The sequence below is a fragment of the Microtus pennsylvanicus genome, chromosome 1 (assembly GCF_037038515.1).
Source record: "Microtus pennsylvanicus isolate mMicPen1 chromosome 1, mMicPen1.hap1, whole genome shotgun sequence".
Lineage (NCBI taxonomy): Eukaryota > Metazoa > Chordata > Mammalia > Rodentia > Cricetidae > Microtus > Microtus pennsylvanicus.
In genome coordinates this window covers 204789262-204805406 of record NC_134579.1, presented here as the reverse complement: position 1 = coordinate 204805406, position 16145 = coordinate 204789262, and the positions used below count along the sequence as shown (strand labels likewise).

At 41.3% G+C, this 16145-nt stretch overlaps 1 protein-coding gene across 1 annotated transcript; it reads left to right on the top strand.

Moving 5' to 3' along the window:
* Positions 1–835: 835 nt before the first annotated feature.
* On the top strand, positions 836–12386 carry LOC142835786 (retinoic acid early transcript 1E-like). The gene is made up of 5 exons (XM_075949564.1): positions 836–964; positions 4451–4699; positions 5276–5542; positions 6155–6299; positions 9695–12386. Exons 1-4 carry the CDS (start codon positions 874–876, stop codon positions 6271–6273), a joined length of 726 nt encoding a protein of 241 aa, XP_075805679.1. The 5' UTR covers positions 836–873; the 3' UTR covers positions 6274–6299; positions 9695–12386.
* Positions 12387–16145: the final 3759 nt, after the last annotated feature.

The following is a 16145-nucleotide window of genomic DNA, read 5'->3' as shown; positions in this document are numbered from 1 at the left end:
ACTGGCACGAGAGCCTGGTTCTACAGGAATCCAGCACACACTGAAGACCTTGGGAACTGAGCAACTGCTGGGTTCTAGGACTTAGCATTCACAGCCAGCCATTGTTGGATTAGCTGAACAAATCTTCTTTTCCAAAAATCTCCTTTATATAGTGAGATTCCTTCTCTAACCTCTGTTTCTCTAGAGAATCCTGACTAATATAAGGAGTCTGAAGGAGGAGCTGCAGTTAGGGAGAGAGAGGAGATGGGGTCAGGGAGGGGGCAGGAAGACGGATTGCTGCAGCCAGAGAGGAGTAGAAAGGATTCCTAGGCCATAGACAAGAGGCATGAACATGGGGTGCAGGGGAGGGGTGCGGGGAAACCCCACAAATGCACACCGTGTTTGGCCAGGGTTACTTCCATTTCTGGTTGCAGCCCATGTGACCACTTTCTTTGCCCTCTGTCCAGGTTTGCTGCAGAGGGTCCCCCAGGACATGGCTGCTGAGTGAGCTCCTTGAGGAATCTGGGTGTTATGAACTCAGAAGCCTGAAGCCCCTGCTGCTGGGTCCCCACCCCACCCCAGGCCCTCTTGCTGCTGCACTCCCCAGCCCCAGCACTCCTGACTGGAACCAAGGGAGGGGTCACACTGCAGCAGACAAGGGCATAGGACCAGCCCCCACAGACTGTGGAGTGACTCAGAGAGTGGAAACTAAGAACCTGATTTGACAGTCCCTAAGAAGAGAAATACCTCACTGCCAAAAGTTTCAGAAACTTCCTGTGGGCAGGGCCATCAGAAGAGAGTGACTGAGCCTTTCCTGACTTTGCAGACAGCTCATTTCATCACAGCAATTCAGAGAGTTCGCATTGCATCGCACTAGAGTCTAGGGAAGAAACCATGGAGCTGGAGGCAGCCACCAAGCTCATTTACTGCCACCTAATCCTGCTTCTCACTCTGCTGTCTGTCTGTCTGTGTGCAGGACTGGATGGTGAGTTCTGGGATTCCATGGGAACAGCGCCTGGCAGGGAGTTTAACTTGGCTGAGGGGCGCATGTAGTTTGTCTGTGAGTTTCTGGGTTCCTTCCGACATTGGAGAAGCGGGGTGGTGGCCAGGAGTTAACTGTGTTTTGGGCTAGCCAGTGAGTTCCAGGATCAGACTGGGAGGGGAATCACAGAGGCATAGTGTGGGAAGACAGGGCTTCCTCAGTTCAAGACTCCTTATAGAGTCTCAAAGTTCCTTCTTGCCCTTCCCTTCTGTCCCCAAACTAACTCTCAGGCATTCTCTGGGCTCTTATCTTGTGAACTTCTCAGTGTGCTTTAATAGAAGATCACAGCACATGCAACCAGCTTTTATATTGCTTTTATTATGTTCAGCTTTGTCCCTTATATTTCTAAACTGTCCAGGACTTTTATCATGAAGGGGTATTGGATTTTGTTAAAGGTTTTCCTGCATCTAATGAGATGATCAAGTACATGACATTTTTCTTTCACTTTGTTTATACAGTGAATTACATTTATTTATTTTTGTATATTGAACCATTCCTGCATCTCTAGTATGAAGCCTACTTGATTGTGGTGGATGATATTTTTGTTGTGTTCTTGAATTCAGTCTACAAATATTTTATTAGTTATTTTTGCATCTATGTTCATAAGGGGCATTGGTCTGTGGTTTTCTTTGCTGGGTCTCTATGTGGTTTGAGGATCAGGATAAAATGAATTGGGCAATGTTCCTTTTGTTTCTATTTTGTGGAATAATTTGAAGATTATTGCTCTAACTTTTCTTGAAAAGTCTGGTAGAATGCTGAACTAAAACAATATGAACCTGAACTTTTTTGATTGTTTGCTTGTTTATTTGGGAGACTTTCAGTGATTGCTTCTCTTTCACTAGGGATTGTAGGTCTATTTAAATTGTTTATCTGATCTTGATTTAACTTTGGTAAGTGGTACCTATGGAGAAGGTTAATCATTTCTTTTAGATTTTCCAATTTGGTGGAGCACAGTCTTTTAAAGTATACCTCTGTGATTCTCCGGATTTCCCTGGTGTCTGTTGTTATGTCCCCCTTTTCATTTCTAATATTGTTAATTTGGAAATTCCTTCTCTGACTTTTAGTTTGGATAAATTTTGCCTATCTTGCTAATTTTCTCAAAGAGCCAACTCTTTCTTTCATTGATTCTTTATATTGTTCTCTTTGTCTCTATGTCATTGATCTGAGTTCCCAGTTTGTCTGTTTCTTGTAGTTTACTTCTCTTGGGTTAGTTTGCTTCTTTATGTTCTAGAACTTTCAGGTGTATTTTTAAATTTCTGTCTTGAGATCTCCCCAATTTCTTTATGTAGGCTTTTAGTGCTATGACTTTTTCTCTTCGCACCGCTTTCATTTTGTCCTGAACATTTGGATGTGTATTAATTTTCATTGTATTCTAGGAAGTCTTTAAATTCTTTCTTATTTCTGCCTTGGCCCACTTTTAATCCAGTAGAGAGCGGTTCAGTTTTCTAACTGGGTTTTCGAGTTTTGTCTTGTTTCTATTTTTGATGATAACTCGCTTTAATCTGTGATGGTCTGATAGGATACAGAGAGTTATTTCAATTTTTTTATATCTGTTGAGACTCAATTTGTGTCCAAGTATGTGGTCAGTTTTGGTGAAAGTTTCAAGAGGTCCAATGAAGAAGGTCTATTCCTTTGTGTTTGGGTGAAATGTTCTGTAATTTCTGATATGTCCATTTGGTTGATAGCGTCTGTTAGCTCCAGTATCTCTGTGTTTAGCTTTTGTCTGGATGACCTGTCATTAGTAAAAGTTTGGTATTGGAGTCTACCACTATCAGTGTGCCAAGGTCAATATGTGATTTAAACTGTAGTAATGTTTCTTTTACAAACTTGAGTGCCCTTATGTTTGGGACATAGATGTTAAGAATTGAAATGTTATCTTAGTGGATTTTTCCTTTGATGAAAATTTAGTGTCTATCTCTTTTGATTAGTTTTGGTTTGAAATCTATTTTGTTAGATATTAAAATAGCTATATCCACTAACTTTTTAGGTCCATTTTATTAGAATATCTTTTCCAACCATTTACCCTGAATTAACGTCTTTGCTTGATGTTGACATATGTTTCTTGGGTATAGCAGAAGGATGAATCCTGTTTTGACATCCATTAAATTAATCTGTGTCTTTTAATTGGGGAATTGACATCTTTGGTATTGGAGATATTAATGACCTATGATTGGTGATTCTTGTTATTTTGTTGTTGCTATTGGTGGTGGTGCTGGTGATGGTGGTAGTAGTGGTGGCAGTGGTGTGTGTGTGTGTGTGTGTGTGTGTGTGTGTTTGTGTGTGTGTGTGTGTGTGAGTGTTCCTTTTTTTGGATTTCTGGTGTGGCGTTATTTATTTCCTATGTTTTCATTGGTGTAGTTAACTTCCTTAAGTTCGAGTTTTCCATCTAGTGCCTTCAGATGTGCTGGATTAGTACATAGATATTGTTTAAATCATGGAATATCTTATTTTCTCTGTCTGCGGTGAATAAAGATTTTGTTGGATATAATAAAATGAACTGGCATCTCTGGTCTCTTAGAGTATGCAGGAAACTAGGCTCTTTTGGCTTTTAGGGTCTCTGTTGAAAAGCCAGGTGTAATTCTAATATGTTTGTCTTTATATGTTAATTGGTCTTTTTGCCTTGTTGCTTTTAGTATTCTTTCTCTGTTCTGTAAGTTTAGTGTTTTGATTTCCATATGGTGAGGAGAATTTCTTTTCTGGTCCATTCTATTTGGTGCTCTGTATGCTTCTTGTGCCTATATGGGCATCTCCTTCTTTAAGTTAAGAAAGCTTTTTTTCTGTGATTTTGTTGGAAATATGTTCTGATTCTTTGAGCTGGAATCCCCCTTCCTCTACCCCTATTATTCTTAGATTTGGCTAGGCAGGACAGGAGGACTGTGACTTCATGCAGGCTATAGCCACATGCATAACCCTTAAACCTTTATTGAACTAGAGAGGACCCTAAAGGTCCAGTGCTCATAGCGAGGGCACCAAGATAGGTACCAGGTAATGTGACTATGGCAGCCTCTCTCCATCTATGCTATTTGTAATTTTTTCCCTGGAAGCCTCTCCTGAGTGCTTAAGATCTGTGATGAATTTACCGTGCACCCTTGATAACTCTCTCTTTCTGTAAAAGGCATTCTCTCATCAGCCAGATTTGAAGCCCCAGCAGCACAGATACTTTGTGGTTTATTTTTTACCTAGGTATTATTAGACAAAGATATTTCAAGGGGTTGTCAGGCAGGTCCTCCTGGTGACACTGTTTACATCCTAGGGGTTCATGGTAGCACCAGATAGTCATGCCAGACTAAGGCAGCTGAAGGTTATCCAGAACTCAGGATCTATCTTTCCTAACCAGTGTACCCATGCAAGAGTCTAGGTTTACAGAACGTGAGTTCTGTGGTCCTCTGCTCTCTTTGGAACTTACCCGCTTGTGTTTTTTTCTCACAGATACATACTATATTTATTTCAAATTCACTATCAAGGCTCGTTCCACACCCTGGTTTGAAGGGCAGTGCTCAGTGAATGGAGAACCTATCCTTTGGTATAATGAAAGTAATTTCACACCTTTGAGTGACCATGGAAAGGTGATATATAACACCAAAGCATGTACAGATTTCGGCCAACGCCAGAAAGACATTGGAGAAGAGATGAGAAAGCAGATACTTAACATGGAACAAGAAGCAGACAAGACCATGGGTAAGAATGGGGCAGGATGTACAGATAGAAGTTATCAATAAGAAACAAGAAGGGCATGTGGGGTGATGGTGGCCGCACATGCCCTTAATTCCAATACTCCAGAGCCATAGACAAGCAGAATCTTTACATTCAGACCAGCCTGGTCTATACAGAAAGTTCTAGGACAGGCAGGGTTACACTGAGAAACCCTGTCTTGAAAAAACAAAATGAAAACAAACAAAAAATCCAAACAAACAAACCAGCAAAAAAGAAAGAAAGAAAATAAGAAAGAGCAAGCAAGACAGACAGACAGGAAGAAAGAAAGAATGAATGAAAAAAGAAAAGAAGGAAGGAAGAAAGAACAAAGAAAGAGTAAAGGAAAGAAGAAACAGGGCAGAGCACTTGTGGGAAAGGGACTGCTGAGGATTTCTATAAAGAACTTAATGTTGACACAACCTAGAAGTACTAGGTACCCTATGGGTAAGAAACAGGAAGCCAGGGGAGGAAAGAATCCAGGTCCCTAAGTGTGTAGAGAAAGACTTGACCTTGGAGGGTCTGTAAGGGGTAGGATATGATGGTTTTGTGTGTCATTTCCAGGCTGTCACACCTTGCAGGTCACTATGGAATCCCAATATAAAAAAGGAGAACTCACTGATTCCTCCTGGAAGTTCACCATGGATGGACAGTATTTCTTCTACTTTAATCCAAAGAACAAGACTTGGGGAGTGATGCATGAGGAAGCCAGAGGTATCATGGAGAAATGGAAGAATAACAGAGAACTGCAAAAACTTCTAGCAATGTTCTCCATGGGGGATTCCCCACACTATCTCAAGGAATTCTTAAAGCTCTGGAAGGAAATGCCAAGTAAGAACTTAGGTGGATTATCACAAGGAAACCTCTACGGGGTGGGAAAGTCTGTTGACTTACCTAAGTAGACATCAGCATGTGTGCATAATGGTAGAGTTGATAGACTGAGTGATTTCTTGATAGTCTTCCTGCCTGGGGAGTCAGTTATGACCAAAGGGATCTCTCTCCCCCATCTCACCTGCCAATGTTTGGCAGTCCTATTAACCAATGCCCAGGTACTACATGGCCTGCTAATGATCCCCAAGTCTGTAGAGGCATCCCTATAAATGTTAACCCTTTCTTCCTCACTTATAGCTGTCCTTCCACCAGCTCCACATCAATTGAAAGACTTCACTATGTTTCTCTGGCACAATTAAACACCAGGGCTGACCTTACATCCAGAAAGTTCTACCCACAATAAATACATCACATTGTTTGATAGCTATTTGCTTTCTTTGGTAATGAAATAAACTCTGTAAGGACATCTTACACACACATCCTAGTCCTCTCTCATTGTAAGATCTGGTAAAATAGATATCACACAGGAGTCTCTAGGGCTGCCTAGAGAAAGAAGTAGCTCATAGTGGTGCGTTTTCAGCTTTATCCATACTTTTCCTAATGTTTTTATAGGATCAACATCAACGACCCTAGATACCACCTGGTTTCCATCTTCTTCTACCACCCAGTCTCCATGTATTGCAGTGCGTATCATCATGGGAGTCAGCTTCCTAGTCTTTATTTTGGCATGATTATGGAGAACTTTGGACCCAAGAAGGTAAGGAGCAGCCTGGGCTCTCACTCCTGTCTTTGGTAGTATTAGTCTGGTATGGATGTAGGAGAGTGGTCCCAATGGACACACCCAAGCCACTGCCTACCACAGTGCCTCTCTATCCGCTTGAATAATGATGAATGCCTCTTCTTAGCCTTAAACCCTCACTTTACAGTAATGTAGGTGATGACTATTGTTGAGGTACAGGAGGTCAGGAGAGTCAGCATGAGCATGCAGTCACAGGAGGTTTAAAACGGTAAAATTCCCCTGAGGTGACAGAGAATTCAGCAATCAAGGATGCAAATATGACTCAAGGAAAACTGGAATGGGGTGTTGCCTTCTCATAATCTAACAAAAGGTTCCCTCAAGACATTGATTAATATCTCTTTGCTTTCTGAGGATAACATTATGCTCTTTAACCTCATAGATGGTATCAGTTACCTGCTGTGTATGCTCTATACCAGGAGAAACAGCGTTGTTAGAGCAATCCTTGATTTCAGTCTGACTTTTTTTCCTTCAAATTTATTCTGTGTGTGTGTGTGTGTTATATGCATCTGTGCATTTTGTATGCCCCCATATGCACAATAAAGATGACAAAAGAAATCCACCATACTGCCCATGCGACAAGGTCTCTTTCTGACCTGGAGCTGGGCCTGTAGCCCTCAGGCTCCATTGATCCTCCTTCTTGTACCTCCTGAACCCCTGAAATTACAGGCACACCCACCCACCACCAGCTTTTGCCTGGGCTTGGGAATTGAAATCAGGTTCTCATGCTTGCATAGCAAGTCCTATACCAACTAAGCCATATTCCCAGACCCCAAATTGAAGTCTGTTGATAGTCTATCTGCCAGCCCAATACATAGCTTCGGCTCAGACACCAAGAGTAGCCAACAACTGAATGAAACAAGCTCCCTAAAGCCTCACCTGTGTGATCTCCTGCCATACTCCTTGGAGAGAGACCCTTGCCTTGTATCTACTTAACACTTATGAATGGTTTGTAAGAGATATTTGCTTACAGTCAGTTAGGACAGCCCACTGCACTCAGTCTTCCACAGTCCCACCATGTTAGATGCAGTTGGAGTGGTGGTGATTTTTATTTAAGGGGATGTATTTATCACAGCTGAGTGGGACAACACTCCTTTCTCTGTTGTCACTGATGGGCAGAAACCACAGCCAACTGTGCTAACTCACCAAATACCACAAGAGTGAGATGAAGTGAAATATGAATTAGCATGCTCTAGATTCTTTCACAGAAAGGATGAAGTATGATATATCTGTCTGCAGACAGAAATGTAAAGGACCATCCCAAGTTCAGATCTAGCACCTCCTGGGTGGATCACACCCATCTCCCAGAGCCCACTTGTCACCCTCAGCCTCAGTGAAGCTCAAGATTGCCATGTCATCCTCCTTCCCACAACCCAGCCTCTAAATTCTGTTTCTCTGGCAAAGGTCTCATGTGTTGAGCCTGTTAGTGTCACAGCAGAAGTAGGAGAAATGTCTAGAAACTGTGATGTGCTGCTTCACAGCATGGTGACCAGAAGGACACAGGTCCACAGTTTACCCAGTACAGAGGGATTTTCAGTATATTGCAAAGGCGCTTAATAAAGTCATTTCTCAAGGCGGTTTATCAGTTTTGTCCATGGGTGTTTAAAATTCAGTTTTCTTTACATAAAGACATGGACATATGTGTAGTATGAATGAGTACATGGTGAGGACGCACATAAAATTTTTTCAGAATTTTGTCTTTGGGGGCTGGAGTAATAGCTCATCTATTATTAACACTTACTACGCTTGTAAAGGACCCAGGTTCAATTCCCAGCACACACAGGGCAGGGTACAATCACATGTAACTCCAGGTCCAAGAGATCAGAGCCACTCTTTCAGTGTCTATGTGTTTCTGTTTAAACGTGTTGCATGGAAATACACTCACAAGCACAAATATGCACATAAAACAAAAACATAACTACTAATTTTTTTTAAAAAAAGCATTGAGATTCATGTCTGATAGTGAGCATGTGAAGACTTATAGCAACTTTGTTTCTTGCCTTTTTATTAGCAATATGTTTTATTTAACCAACTACCACTTTTAAGTGACCTTAACATAGAATCAGTGCAAAACACAAATAAGATATTTTACATCCTTTTTCTCGTGGCTGGAGAGATGGCACAGAAGTTAAGAGCACTGGCTGATCTTCCAGAGGTCTTGAGTTCAACCCAGAAACCATATGGTGTTGGCTGTCGACCATCTATAAAGGAATCTGGCACCCATTTCTGGTGTGCAACTCTACATGTAGGTAGAGCATTGTATACATAATAAATTAACAGAACAATAAATCTTTGAAGAGACTACAGGACTGTGAAGAAGATTGCATGTGGGACAATGGTCCATACCCTGTCAATTGTATTTTAATAAAATGCTGATTGGCCAGTAGCCAGACAGGAAGTAAAGGCAGGGGTACCAGGCAAAAAGTAGAGGTGGGGCACCGAGAATTCTGGGAAGAGGGAAGTTTCAGTATGCGGTCCTGATCCAGCTGCAGAGGAAGCAAGGTGTGACTGCCTAACTGAAAAGGGTACCAAGCCACATGGCTAACATATACAAGAATTATGGGTTAACATAAGTTGTAAGAATTAGTTAATAAGAAGAGCCTGAGATACTGGGCCAATCAGTTTATAATTGATGTAGACCTCTGTGTGATTCTTTGGGTCTGAATGACTGCAGGACCAGGCAAAGCAAACTTCAGACAATTGTCAATGTCCTAAGTATTTCAATTGATCTAAAATTTTCACTGTAAATATGGGGTGGTAAAAAGATTCACATCTAATATCAGTTGACATGTTAGATTTTAAAGGTAATATAATTATTTTGGAATAACTCTATTGCATAAAAAGGAAACTGTACCTGGATATTTGGTCAGCCTACAATCTCAATATGTGAAAAACTGAGGCAGGAGAATTGCTTTAAGTGTTCAAGCATGTCATAGATTATATAGTAAGTTAAAGGCAAGATTTAACTGTAAAACAAAGTCCTGTCCTCAAATATAAATAAATAAGTAAATAAATAAATAAATAAATAAATAAATAAATAAATAGTTAAAAGGCCAGCAAAGACAGAAATGCAGGCATATTTTGCTGGTCTTTTACATTTGCTGGTTTTTTTAGGTTTGCTAATTTTTATTTGCAATCTATTTTTAAATGCATATATAGCCAAGAAACATAGGAAGTCTTATCATAGCAGAGCTTAGAGTGACATAAAGATCTAGAAGGAAAGAGAAAAGAGAAAAAGGATGTGGGACTGAGTTCTATGGTCTGTAAGGTTGGGGAGTGTCAGAAATGAAGGAGAGTGGGTTGCTGTAAGTGGATGCCCAGGAGCCCACTGTAATTCACACCCTTTTTGTCAATAGGTGCTCCCTTCTGCTCCTCTTCCTCTGTAGACAGATCGTCAGTCTTCATCACCAGCTGTGTTGGGTGACTCTTGAACATTGCCTGCGACTTCTTCAGCAAACCAAGCAAACGTATTTCTGATGACATCCCCGAAACCTGTCCTGGTGACTTCTGACCAACCTTGTGGGGAACCCTGAGAGCGATGGTCTGGGAGCTTCACTCACCAGGGCATCTGAATCAACAGTGTTGCCATCAGGGGCTTCTTCTTGCTTTGCTTCTTTTCCTTTCTCATTCTTTCCTGATAGCTTTGTGGAGGTCAAGCTGGGCCGGGCTGCAAATTACTTCTCACTGTACAAAACAGTGACTTGCCCTGGGTGTCTGTATTTTACAGGCAGCAGTTGGCGCCTTTCTGAGAACAGTGAAGAGGCTGAATGACCCCTTACTTGGTACAGACACATTCTGCAGACCAGAACTGATATAAACGTTTTAGTGAGGAATGAGTTACAAAGAGATATCTCAGTCCCAGAGTGCTTGCCCTCTCCAGCATGAGGAGCTGAGTTCACTCCCCAGAACCCATGGACACCATGGTGACACACACTTATAAACCCCGTGTAGGGGACAGAAGGAAAAGTGCATACCTGGGAATTCCTCATCAGCCAGACTAGTGGAACTGGTGATCCAGGAGAGACAGGATCAAAACACAGTGTTCATGGCTGAGGAATGACACCAGAGTTAAAGCTCTGTCTCCATAGGAACAAGTACGTGAATGAGCACACACACATGTGTATATGCTCACATGAAAATGATAGACACTGTGGACCAGATCACAGCCAGTAAATTCTCATGAGGCAGTACTGCTGAGAAGGAACGGGGGCTGTAAATACTAGTTACGAGATATTACCTGGCCTTGTCTTCTGGGCCAGTTTTACGTTCATACGAAAAGGGGACAGCACATGTCTTCTTAGATGAGTTTAGTTGCACCGTGACGGATTCATAACTTGACATAAGGACCTCAGGTTACAGTTACTTATTAGAGTCTGGATGTGTATGAAGGTATGTTACATCAAACATGCAGTGAAAGAATTAATAAAAATCCGCAAGAGACTCTCAGGAATGATCTGTATGAGCCTCTGCAGGTGCAACGCTATTACTTCTCATCAGACGAATCCACAGATACAGGTCTCATAACTTAGTTACAGTTAGGGGGATGCGCAGGACCTGAGAGGAGCTGGTCCAGACATCTCCCATGGCCTTTCATCCTGTGGAAGAAGTTTAAGATTAACTTAATCACCTGTTTAATAACTGGAGCTTATCCTGAGAACATGGAGTCAGAGGTGGAGCTGTCCTTATCCTAGTATTCAGGGACAGCCTTGATCGTCTGCTCCAATGATATACTGAGACAAAGGAGTCTCTGCCTCTAATGAGAGGTCAGTACGAAGAAAAAGGCTAGTGTGAAGGCATCAGACAGTTGTTAGATAATTCAGGATTATAAATAAAAATTAATTAGTATTCAGAGCGCAGTTCTACCAGCTGATCCAAGTCATGATGAGACTACTGGGTGCAGCTGGTAGATTTTTAATTTTATATTATTTTTAGTTGTACATTTTTGGCAAGTGTTTGAGAGCATGAAGAGAGCCAACAGCTTCCTTTCCCTGTTGGCAGTTGTATCTCCTCAGGGGCTACTTTTAGGGGTTGGAGAGTGTTAGGAGCCATGTCTCCACGCTTTGCCATCTGATGGTCAAAGGGTCTTTTAGTGTGACATGACCCAAAACTCAAACTCCAGGGTCTCCACAGCCTCTCTGAGGCTATGAGATTCCTTTAGAGCTGTCCCATTGTCCTCCATCCTGGACATGGCCAACCTGGAGGGAGATGAACATATTGGCTGTCAGCCTAGCCCTTGATCCTCATTGTTCTAGGTTTCTAGAAATCTCAAAAAGTCAGTTACCCCAGATCTAATCTGTTATGTCACTTTCAGGGGTGAACACCTCACTGCCAAGGATACCCTAAATGTAGCCAAATCAAATGCAGGGACTTTAGTAAAATATTATGGGACAGTTTTGCAAAGATTTTTAGATCACTGAACTGTATTGTGACTTACGTCGATTGTCCAGTGTGAATTATTTAGATCCCTTTGTGTCGCGATATCAAAAGATCGGACACTTCTGATAATAAATGTTGACAAAGACAAATTTTAAATCAATCTTGACTCAGATAAGACCCCCATTATTGAGAAGTTAAAGTTCTGACAATCACAGAAGAAATTACAAGCAGTTATCTTGAGAAGCATAAATGCAATTAAGTAAGCTTTTTAAAAAATCCATACCATTTTAAATTAACTATCACAACTTGTGACATATGAAAGCTTCTTCTTTTTCACGATCTTTTAACAATCGTTTAGGATGAAATTAATATATCATGAAATTCTGACCCGTAAGCACATGCTCTCCTTCAGAAATACGTCTCTGTGCCTTCATGGAGCCATCGCCATCTCTTTCTTGGCTGTTTCCAGGCTTTGTTAAATTCCTGCTGTGATTTAGGCTTCTTTTTATTGAAGCAATAAAAACTTGAAAACTTCATCCTGTTTTCTCTTTTACAAAATAGGTTCAGACGTACAATATTGTGAAGTCTTTCCCTGCCCTTGCTTAATTGCTTTTTCACACTTTGCTGCAATAACCTGGTTGTTGTATGATGCTGATATTTCCATTTTTCTTTATAATTTAAAATAATCCAATATGTTAGATTTGTCTGTATCTTCTAAATTAAAAGAAATTTGGACTAAGCTTTCATAGTCTCTTGCTTACTGACCAGTCAATTTAAGCTAGATCCTTTGAAGAATGGACTTTTTCGTGTAAACACACCACCTAGCATCTCACCTGGAGGTTAGGAACAAATACATCAAATCAAAGACACCTAACCTCATCCCTGAAGTCTAGAGTACAAGTCATGTATGCTGTGGGGGCAGGTAGATCTGGAGAAGTGACTCAAGCCATTTAGAAGAGTCTAGACAGTCGTGAGTAGAATCCAGACAATGGCTACTGAGTTATTTATAGTTGGAGTTTAATTTTGATTTGTTTATACTGTAACAGGGCCCTGATTCTTCCCTCTTGAAATAAAGAAGTATTTAACTTAATTTTTATATTTACAGAAGCTTACAATTACGGACTTTGAACTTTTAAAAGAGAATTTTGATTCTTAACAAGATTCTAGATTTTTGCAGAGACTAAACTTTTAAAGTGTTTGAATTAGTAAAGACTATAGAACTTTTTAAGTCATTTAGGTTTTTATACTGTGATGTTAATTTTAAAATTCCACCATGGGGTTAAATGAGAAAAAAAAGGTTCTCACTGAAAAATGTTTTGTAGGGCTGGAAAAAATGGCTTAATGATTAAGAACACTAGATGCCCTTCCAGAGGCCCTGAGTTCAATTTCCAGCAACCACATGGTAGCTTACATCTATCTGTAATGAACTCCGATGCCTTCTTCTGGCCTGCAGGTGTGCATACAGGCAGAACACTGTATATGCAATAAATAAGTAAATCTTTTTAAAAAAAAAGAAAGAAAGAAAAGGGTTTTGTCAAAAAAAAGTGTTTATGTGTTAGGTTGACAAGGGTTCAGTTGGACTGGCTAGTTTTATTTCTAAACTTGAGAAAACCAGAGTTTCATCTCTAATTTTCTTTTGGTTGTGGTGTTTCATCATAGCAATAATTACCCCAACTAGAGGAAAAAGGGCCTTGCCATCCTGAAGAGAACAAAAACCTGATTACCCACAGGCCCTTGCATCAGGATGCCTGTCTAGAAGTGAAAACGGCAGACACAAATGCTGTCAGCAGGCTTTCTGTCCCTGACACCTGGAATAACAATAACTGTAAGTAGGGAAGTGAGAGAGAGAGAGAGAGAGAGAGAGAGAGAGAGAGAGAGAGAGAAGAGAGAGAGAGAGAGAGAGAGAGAGAGAGAGAGAGAGAGAGAGAGAGAGAGAGAGAGAGAAGAGAGAGAGAGAAGAGAGAGAGAGAAGAGAGAGAGAGAGAGAGAGAGAGAGAGAGAGAGAAGAGAGAGAGAGAAGAGAGAGAGAGAAGAGAGAGAGAGAAGAGAGAGAGAGAGAGAGAGAGAGAGAGAGAGAGAGAGAGAGAGAGAGAGAGAGAGAGAGAGAGAGAGAGAGAGAGAGAGAGAGAGAGAGAGAGAGAGAGAAGAGAGAGGATGAGGACATGCTCACCGTATGTTCAGACCTTCCGAAATGAGCTGTCACTGTCCCTTCATCATAGTAGGGCACATATTAAAAATAAATTAGCCCTTAACCCTTGCAGAGAAGTCTGAGAGTCACTCCTAAGCTTCTATCATGGTTTCCCCTGACCCCTAAGAAATGGAGGTGGTCCAGACTCCAGGCTGCAGGCCTCTGGGTCTCACTGGAAAGTCTCCCCAGACAGAAATCTTCATCTGCCCATGGAGTGCTCCATCAGCCACCACAATCAACAGACCAAAGAGAGAAGAGCTTCCCTTTAGGGTCAAAAGCCTTTATTAGACCAAGTATCTATATCATCCCATCAAAGAGTTAGGAATCACCTCGCAGAAGGGGAAGAAAGGATGTAAGAGCTAGAAGGCTGGAATGTTGTGAAAATGCTGTTTTCCAGCTATAACAGATCTGCTGCACTGCTGAACTCTCAGCTGGTCTGAGCGCTTGCACAATCCCTGCACAGAGCAGGCCTGTCAGCCTTCCCTTCATGGAGAGAGAGGTCATGAGACATAGAAGTTCTCTGGGGACATAACTACAATTAATGATGCTGGAGAGGGATAGATATTTTCAATCAGTCGTGTAACCATTCTTAAAATGCCCATGTTCCTGTACTTAACCCTCACCCACACTTCTATAATTGTAATTAAATTAATTGAGACACATATATGCACTTGTGAGCATGCACACACACACACACACATGTGAAGCAATTCTATCTTAAAGAGAAGGGGGTCTGGTGGGAGTGGAAATTAGAGGGTAATACAAGGGTTAATATGGGTGAAATATTATGTTATACATTTATGGAAATGTCATAATGAAACAAATTATTTTGGTGCCTTTCTCTGCAAATCATTTCATGACACAGGTCACATACACATAGAGAACATATGCCAAATCTGTACCAATATTAATGCTCATCCCTGTCCTTGCTGAATAATCCTTATGAAAGCAACTAGGTGAGCATCTTGCCTAACATGGAATTACCCAGAAGGAGCCCAACTCTAATCACAAAGGCCTGTGTCCTGACAGCATGAAATGTCTTCCAGGGTAGGGATTTGGCAGTAAGGCACCCAGTAACATCTGACAAGGTCTATAATAATCTCCGTAGTGTGGAAGAGACAGTCTGACACTTGCTGATTTTGTCGTCTGAGAGTCACTGGAAGGTCCTTTGACAGATTTAAGGGCCTGGAGGGTTTTGACATGAACTAAAGCTTCTTATTTGGAAAACTGACTGTAAGGTCTTAAAGTATTATGTCCCCAAGTGACCCAGGTCAGGTGAGCATCCCTTTTTGGTGACTGGTAAAACTTTGTGTAATGTTGTTCATAATATTGTATAAGTACGTGGTTATACTTTTCCTGTTGAGATGACTGTTCTTGGTTTCAACTACATCTGGAATTAACTAAAAAAGAAAAAGGCTGGGCAAGCTTGTGAGGAATTCTTTGATTAATTTGATCCTTTTGAGTTGTAAGATCCACTTACAATCTTGTTCTTAGAGGTGGGAAGTCACACCTTTAATACAGATCTTTGGATTAAATCTAATCTGGGCACCACATCTCCTCCTGGAAGCCCTGTAAAATAACATGGAAAAGGAAGATTTTGTGCTTTCTCTATTGCGCTAGCATCAAGAAGCAAGCCCATTTCTTCACTGGCACGAGAGCCTACCAATCAGAATTGTAGCATATACTGAAGATGAGCTGAGACAACCAGCCTCGTGGGTGGAGAAGCTTCTGTATTCTTGGTCTTACCATTCCCAGCCAGGCATTTTTGGCATAACTGGACCACAGCCTGTAAATCATTCTAATAGACCCCTTTTTTTATGTAGAGAGGGATTCATTCTTTAAGTTCTATTGCTCTAGAGAACCATGACTGATAAGTCTATCACATGCTTAAGATCATGTAGGGGCTACAAGTTAACCGCTTTGTGATATGATCAGTTGAGCTTTCTTAGGGTTTATTTTGGGGGACTTAGGAGAACGCCATTGCTTCTATTAATTTTCCTCACGTGACAGTGCCCTCGGTTGGAATGGGTTAGGATGTTACTGTCTGTGTGGCTTCCTTGAAGCAATGAAGCCATTTCCCTCTGTGATGACTCATGGCCCTCTTACAAAATACTTGGTCGTTCAAGTTCAACCTCGGTCATCTCTATGATCAAGACGACAGAAGGCTTATCAGAACCATGGCTGCTTTTGACCTCTCCCGTTGTTCCTTGGTCTCCTGGGACCTGGATGACCTGGGAAAAGGG

Excerpts from the sequence above, each read along its gene's own strand:
- LOC142835786 (XM_075949564.1), top strand. The coding sequence starts at position 874 with ATGGAGCTGGAGGCAGCCACCAAGCTCATTTACTGCCACCTAATCCTG. Across the intron at positions 4,700-5,275 it reads AGAAGCAGACAAGACCATGG|GCTGTCACACCTTGCAGGTC; the intron begins GTAAGAATGGGG and ends TGTCATTTCCAG. Across the intron at positions 5,543-6,154 it reads GCTCTGGAAGGAAATGCCAA|GATCAACATCAACGACCCTA; the intron begins GTAAGAACTTAG and ends ATGTTTTTATAG.